At 37.3% G+C, this 7,942-nt stretch overlaps 1 protein-coding gene across 2 annotated transcripts; it reads right to left on the bottom strand.

The window, feature by feature from the left end:
- Positions 1-1,004: 1,004 nt before the first annotated feature.
- LOC131879709 (uncharacterized) lies at positions 1,005-4,343 on the bottom strand. Of its 2 annotated transcripts, none has more exons than XM_059226088.1 (7): positions 4,101-4,343; positions 3,613-3,726; positions 3,323-3,534; positions 2,004-2,225; positions 1,802-1,933; positions 1,417-1,728; positions 1,005-1,353 (listed from the first exon to the last, which is right to left on the bottom strand). In XM_059226088.1, exons 2-7 carry the CDS (start codon positions 3,674-3,676, stop codon positions 1,075-1,077), a joined length of 1,221 nt encoding a protein of 406 aa, XP_059082071.1. In that variant the 5' UTR covers positions 3,677-3,726; positions 4,101-4,343; the 3' UTR covers positions 1,005-1,074. The 2 variants fall into 2 exon arrangements, with proteins under 2 accessions (XP_059082071.1, XP_059082072.1); XM_059226089.1 differs by having other exon boundaries at positions 3,980-4,110.
- Between the last annotated feature and the right edge of the window lie 3,599 nt (positions 4,344-7,942).

Genomic DNA, 7,942 nt, shown 5'->3' with positions numbered 1-7,942 from the left:
GCCAGGTGATCTGTTGATCAGTGAGCAGGGTTGCTACACTACCCTCCCCCAGTGGCTGTTTGTTGTGCGAAAATACGTATAAATTAGACACAAAACTTCAAGTATTAAATTTTAATGATAAACGGTTATTCTTGGTAGCTGTACCGTACATCCGCCAAATACGTATAAATTAGACACAAAACTTCAAGTATTAAATTTTAATGATAAACGGTTATTCTTGGTAGCAAGACGGCTCAGTTGTAGCTCGGCCATGGGGAAGACGAGGGGGAAGCTAGTGGAGATCCAAGGGAAGAGCTCGGAGAGGCAGTGGAGCTATTGGTGGAGGGTAAATATGAAGGGATCAAGGCGGGTGTGAAACCATCGATGGGCACTTTGTCTTGGCACTTAAAGAACTGGAGACTATAGAACTTTAGGTGGCGAGAAACAATTGGAAATGGTCCGCTTTAGCTTTTTTAGGCTTCCTTGGACTGGAGGAGCTCTAACAAATGCGTGAGAACACGTGCGAAGGGCGTCTGGAAACCACTTGGGCACAGAACAATGTCTCAAAGTGACCATTCGTTTGGAGAGGTCCATTGCCAAAGGAGAGGTCTAAAAAGGAGGAGTGCTAGACAAACGTAACGGGGCTCCAAACAAAAGCTCTGCTGATGAAAAATTATTGAGGTCTTCCTGAGGTTGTGTGTGCCTACCGAGAAGGGCTTTTGGTAGGATGAAAAATGACTAGGTTGTGAAGAAGGGTACAAATGAAGATTGGATCGAAGCTTTCATCTGACGCAATGCCACATTTTCATAACCACGCAACTACAGGACCAAAATCGGACTCCAAAAGTCCGTTTGAGTATGAGCATACCTCCTCTCTGTCCTCAGGACTATTTACGTTGATTACTGACACCTCTTGAAAATCATTTACAAAGCCCACACAACTATTTTGCCGGGCTTTGCAAGTTTCAAAGCAAGTTGATGAGCAAAAAACAAAGGAAAAAGAGCAACTTCGGAACAGGAAATGCTTAGTTTAACAAAAGGTTACATTATTATGCCGAGGTAGGGATTGCGAACAATAACAATTGTTGGCGCATATTATTGCTTCCAGTTACAAATAATGACGGACAATACACATAAGAATGCATATGTTTTCTCCATAGGTTGAGACACCAATCCGGAATTTTTGGCATATTGTAATTCCTTGAATGTAAAGAAATTCCTTAACGAGGCTGGGAAATCCGTGAAATACCCGTCAATGCCCATATCAAGGAATGTTTCATACTCCATGTATGGATCTTGTCCGTAGTCCCAATTTAGATGGTTCCACTCATTCCTGAATGTATACACGTGGACATCCATTCCCAAGGCATGGATCTAGAATGATTCAAACATTTTATTCTTAGGCAACATTTAAGGGCGTTGGAATCATGGTCTTACTCTGTGAACAAGATCCTCATTGAGCAATGAGATGTGGTTTTTATCATCTTTGATTACCAAGAGATCCTTGTCAAGTCCGAGCCCGTAAACCCCCAAGTCTTTATACATTTGCAAATCTTCATCGGAGGTTCGATTTGCGTGGAACAGGAAGATGGTCCTCAAATTGGTCTTTAGCTCATTGAGCTTCTTGATGGTAGAGAGTTCAAACGTTTGAACAAAACAAGGATCAGAGGCTTTGTTATAGCCAGTCTTATCTAAAGCAGCCAAAACCAATTCCTCAATGGTTACGTTATGGTTTCTGTCTCTTAAGATCTTTGAAGGAATGAAAGCAAATTATTTTGACATAAATTGCCCACTTATTATAGTAAATTTTAAACATTCCAACCTTATTAGTGGCAGCACCTAATTTGATCTCTGGGTAGATACCAATATTGTTCTCTTTGCACATATCCAAGTATTCCTCGAACGTGACGAAAGTTTGCTTCCAGTTGTATGATGGATCTCTGTACGTCCTCACCTAGAGAAGGATCATATTGCACAACTGTCAATACATTTACCACCTCTCAAGCACTTGTGACTATTCCAACCTGTTTTCTTCGCAATGTAATCAGTTCGTCTAAAGTGAAGTCATAAGTGAAGTAGTCTTTGATAGGCCCATGATCGTTCCAATTCATATTGGGGTCATCATCGTCCATGATATAAGTAGTGATGCGGTTGGTAAAGTCTTCATGCTGAGGTTCTGAGGTGGAATTATTCACATTCGAAACCGCATCAATCCACGCCTCATGTGAGCACACTAATTGCAAATCCTGGAATCCCGGGAAATCAAAATTTGCTTCTAAATGCTTAGAAAATGAACAAACTTTTATTGGATAGCCTTAGGCCAACCTGAAGTTCTTTTGAATACATAAATCAATTTCTAAAGGAATATTGAGGCAATTCCTGACGATGCGCCAAGTATTTTTTTTTCTCGCAGACTTTCTTACTGTTACTGGAGATGGGATTCCCAGCAGCTCAAGACGGGAAAAGGTATTAATTTTACTAGTTTTTGTATTCACATAATGTTTGATCCAGCAACAAATATGAGTTGGCGGATTTTGCTTTTATCCACTCCTAATTACAGTATGCTTGAAAGAGTGCCTTGGCTGTTTTTCCAAATTTGTCATTGAGTATCACAATGAAAAATGCAAAGTATTTATTGTTTAAAGTTGTTACGAAGCAGACCTGTGTTAATTACTTTATAAATGTAATCAACTGTAATCACAAATACATGGGATTGAAATGTGATTAATTACAATTACGAGTACTAACTTTTCAAACTTGTTCAATTACAAAAACATTTTCTTCCAATGTTTCAATTACATTTTTCCCTCTTGTGCAAAAAGCTATAAGTCATTTGCGATTATCTTACGAGCCCTGATTTGAATTGGAAATGCCAAGAAAATTGTTAACATCATCTTTTTTGATGATAACTTCCTGAACATTTGTCAAGTTAGCATCAGGGCTTCGACAAAGACAATTGAATTTGATGAGATAGATTTGTCCAAAGCATATCAAAAACCGCGCAGAAAACCGTTTGAAATGAAAGGTTTTGTGTGCTGAGCGCCGATGCATATAAAAAAGAATGATTTCAAAGTTTGCGAAAGAAAATTTGTCAGATGGGTGAGAATGTAATTGTAATTTGTAATTGAAGAAATTCAATTACATTCGTTCGAATGTATTTAATCACAATTACATAAAAATGTTATTACAATTGTAACAAAAGTCTGTAACAAAGTTATATGGATCATTTAGCTTTTGCGCTCGTTACCATCTTTTTTTTTGTCATAGCTAGCAATATGCTCGCTCTTTGCATGCAAATCGGGTCCAATCTTTCGGGTGCTTAATCTATAAACTATTCTTTTACCTTTGTGACCACAATATCGCACTCGACCAAGTCTGCTCCTTGGTAAATGGCCTCTTCATAGGCCATCATAGTGTGTTCTGGGAACATCCCACTTGCTCCTCGATGGGCGATGATGAGCGGTCGAGAGTTGGGAAGGCTATCAAGGCCAGAGGAATCCCCAAAAGTCCAATGCCATTGCGCCTCGTCTTCAAAGGGCAAGCTTTGGGTGCTGTCTAAAAGGATGAGATTCGTGATTTTAAGAGACATCATGAAATTGTGAATGAGAGATTGATAAAGTATGATGGCGTTACCTGTTCCAAGTATAAGGAGAAATAGGGCAATCCCGAACACAAGGAGGCTCTTTTTCCTGTACATGTCAAATCACTTTGCACTGCATCGACGTTGAAGCCCCTCGATTCTTTATGCTAAAATGGAACGGAATCAAACTTCAAAAGACCTGTTTAAACTCACAACCAATGGAGATGTACGGTCAATTGAATCAAACGGGAGAACCCGGGAAAAGGGAATTTAATTCCTTCCAATTAGATTCACATAATCTTCAAGATCTCACAACGGCTCACAGAAATAACATATCACTAAGATGAATTCCGATCTTTTAAAATTTAAACAAAAAGCTCGACCAAAGCCCGACTCGAACCGGTTTTGACCTTGCTCTACCTCTAATTTGAACAAACATCGCGTATCGGTATTCAAGGATCATCCACACAATACGCGTAACATCAACGTTAATTGTAGTGGTGGTGGAGGCTTGTTGTATTAGGACTGGGAACGTACTCACTTGGGGATTTGGTAGGGCTAGTGACCTGTTGAACGTTTTTGAAGAAAAGTGATGCAGACCACCAGCAAATACCACAGAGATAAAAAAGAAGTTGTTGTCTAAGGCGACAATTCTGAGTCTGTTGGGGGTGATGATAATGAGCTGATTTCTTTCCTCTAACTTAACAGAGGAAGTGTGATTAAACACTGAAGACACAGAGAGGTTCTTATAAGATATCCAAACGTGTTGCCTGGCTGTTAACACTCCGTGACTAAATTCCTTACAGAACGAGAAAAAAACTGCGTCTCGAGGCGACCATATTCTCGTCGACTACGTCTATTTTGATCAAAATGCGAGAAATAACGACGTCAAGATACAATTGTATTGAACTAAATGACTCTTTGAAGACACGTGAAGAAGCCACATGTGATATCTATGAGCCTTGAACACATTCTTTGATGTCCTTTGTTGTTTCTGGTTGTTCTACAAATCATGAAGTGGATATTGCTTACGATTGGGTCTGATTCTCATTACTATACTTGACGAGGGCTCGGGAAGATTGCCACCAGGTTTCATTGAACAAAATTCGATAATGTTCGTGCGTAATGAATTGTTCATGAACTGAATGAACGACTCGATAACCTTATGACTGGAAAAAGTGCTCAAACAATTTGGAACGGAACCTAAGAAAGAACGAATATTTTATGATATAATTGTTATAGTTCAGTTGCAACAATTGTTCTAATGAAGAATGTCATTAACCAGATCATTGATGCTGATAGGTTTTTATTTCTATAGAACCAAATAACCAAACCAGAAACTGAACAATCTCCATTTTCGTTATTTTTTTGTTGGTTTCTTCGTTTTTTGATGATCATTTTGTAGTTATATCACTTTTTTCCCTTCAATATTTTTTTCCAGAAAAATCTAGTATAATTTACCACATTAGTGCTCACTTTGTTTCTGAGCCTGATCCTAGTGTTCCTAATAACTCAGTTTTCTTGAAAAGTCAACTTCAAAATGGTCCTATTAAATCTTGAGACTTACTGGGCTTTTGCAGGATGTGGGATAACTTCCACTTTTTTTCATTTCTATTTTTTTCCCAAATTGTTAATTTTTTTGTTCCAAAAAATAGACAAAATGGCTCCCAAAAAATTAGAGCCAAATATTTGGTACTGAAATTCAACAACATTAAATGATGAAACCAAACATTTGATTGATTCAGAAACCCTAAATCAGGGTGATGCAGTTTCTAGTTCTGGAAACGTTGATGAACTACCAGGCAGGTAGTTTTTAACTAAAAGGTAACCAATGTCTGCTAACTATTTCATAAACCAAGGAGATTCCTCCAATCAGCTATTCCTACGTGTAGTTGGTATATTGGGTTCTTAAAGATAATCTACTTCAAACTACAACGCTTCCACTGGATCTTATTTCATAGGTATGAGTATACCTTCTCACTCTCCCAAGGACTACTTGCGTTGATTACTGACACCTCATGAGTATTATTTGCAAGGTATAAACAACGTAGAGTGATGGCCATTGTAAATTGAGAATCATTAAAGAGGCAAATATGAATGTGTCCTTAGTATTTTGGCAAAGTATGAACAGGCCAAAGGAAAGAAGAACCATGGGGAATGAAATGCTATCCACACACATCAGCTATGCATGTCTTTATCTACTTTTTAAAATCAGTTTAACAGCCTTTGCTGCTGATCTCTACTTCTAGAAATTCAAATACTATTTTTTGCTGACTACCCTACTGGGAAGGAAAATCCCAGCACTTGAAGACAGAAATAGTATTCATTTTGTTTAACTTTATATTCATAAATTAGCTGATTCACCAACGAATTAGAGTAGGCTAATCTGGTTACCCCTTGAAAGTACGGCTGATCAAGAATTCTGATAAAAATGGACTACGTTTGAGTTAAAGGATGCTACTGGAACAAAAGGATGCTACTGGATCAACACCTACATAATCCCAACAAATATTTGGGGGGACCAGATTGAACAATGAAGGAGCCCGAAAAAGACAGGACCGGACCTTCGACCGTAAAGTTTCAATTATTTTTATGTGACATCTCTTATCTCCGCCAAAACCGCAGAACTCTTGGAGCGCGCCTAGTTTTAATGCTATTGGGCGAAAGAATTTTGGAAGAGGGTGAACATGCAATCCGTAAATCTTAAACACTTGTTTGAGTGAGCAAGCAGCATAATCACTAGCTCAAAAGGGCTGTGAAGTTTTGCTGAATTAAAGTAATTTGCAGAACAAAAGGCTGTTAAAAAAACTCATCAAATTTGAAACAAAAGATTCATTGATTACTTTAATATTCACAAGGGTATAAGAACTATGCAGTCTCATTATATCCTATACATGTATCTATCCATGTATGTCACCATCATGACTAATATCATTGATGACTAAACCTAAGAAAAGAACTTAAAAACCTAAACCCTGGGTTTTTACCTTTTTTGGCCACATTTTTGACAAATTACCTAGAACGTCGTTTTTTTGGGGAAAAAATCCCTTTTTTTGTACCTTTTTGCCATTTTTCATGCTCACTTGTTAAAGAAACCTTGAAAAAGCAGAAAAGTAATTTGGATTATGGTTATAAATATGAGCAACCCTTTTGATACGATTAAAAAATGGTCACTTCACACCCAATCCAAAACTGACATAATATTAATAAAATTTCATGATAATAATTTTTTATCTTTTGTACAAAAACGCATTTTTTTTTGCTCTGATTTTTTTAAAGATAAAAATATGAAATATGGTATCGATCATCTTTTGAGCACTTTTTAAAAGCTTTACATGTTTTGTACTTTTTTTTGAACAAATTTAACGGTTTCTTACCTTTTTTGTCCATTTTTTTCACCTTTTTGTTACCTGTTTTGCTGATTTGTTCTACCTTTTTTACGAGGTCTATTAGTAGTCAAACGAGTTTAAATGGCTCATTTCCCGTTGACCTTTTCACAAATTCCAAGTTACATATAAATTACCAACGTTCAGCGATGTTGCAATAGAAAAAATCCAATAGCTTTTTCCTCTTACATCAATATTAAACTGCTTTCCTTGGGTACCAATGCCAATGAAGTTTGGTCTCCAATGAGTTGCGTTCCAAAGCCTTGTTTCCACTACTATTCTTATACTTTTGATACCAGATTGGCAGCAAACTCAAATGTATAGTGTGTTGAAAAATATCAAGTTGCCTCGGAGAAAGAGCTCAAGTGTTTATGTAGGTATCTATGAGTAATAGACATGGGTAATCTATTATGAGGGCACGTTTTAATTTTCAAAATCCTCTTTTTTGTGAATTGGTTAGAAAACGGCAGCCTATTTGGAACTGCGTTTGGTCAAAATTCGTGCGTTTTCATTTTTCTTTTACTGTTTCATGAGTAAATAGTATCAACCTTAAGAAAAAGTTCAATAGCTTGGAAAATGACGCACCAGAAAGTTAAATAATGGTTATTTCTCCTGCTCTATAACAAATTTCAAATAAAAGTTTTTTATGAACTCCAAATATTGAGTAAAATCGTACTTAAAGCATTCAGACCTTGTCCCATCACCCAAAGGCGAAAGCGGAGATTTCTTTAATCTAAATCATCCTATGAATTAATTGGTCGCATTTCCACCATTTTGCACGTTACCTGTCTGGTTGCCTTTTCATTATTGGCTCCATAACAACAAAAAAGCAGCAATTGTTGATCCAATTGGTGACTGATTAAAAACCCAACAGGCAAGCAGGCTAGCATTGGTCTAAATTTGTCAGTAACCATTTTTTGGCCTGATATGTCAATTTCATTGATGTGAAATGAATTCTTGTCAAGGACAGCCTAGTGACTTCGTTCGAGCGCTTAAA

The sequence above is a fragment of the Tigriopus californicus genome, chromosome 4, assembly GCF_007210705.1.
Source record: "Tigriopus californicus strain San Diego chromosome 4, Tcal_SD_v2.1, whole genome shotgun sequence".
NCBI lineage: Eukaryota > Metazoa > Arthropoda > Copepoda > Harpacticoida > Harpacticidae > Tigriopus > Tigriopus californicus.
This window is presented reverse-complemented; position numbering and strand designations above follow the sequence as displayed.

Bases quoted from the DNA above. Each gene is read 5' to 3' on its own strand.
- LOC131879709 (XM_059226088.1), bottom strand. From the start codon at position 3,676: ATGTACAGGAAAAAGAGCCTCCTTGTGTTCGGGATTGCCCTATTTCTC. The intron at 3,535-3,612 runs GTAACGCCATCA...TCATCCTTTTAG, and splicing joins TCTCCTTATACTTGGAACAG to ACAGCACCCAAAGCTTGCCC. The intron at 2,226-3,322 runs GTAAAAGAATAG...CCGGGATTCCAG, and splicing joins GCGATATTGTGGTCACAAAG to GATTTGCAATTAGTGTGCTC.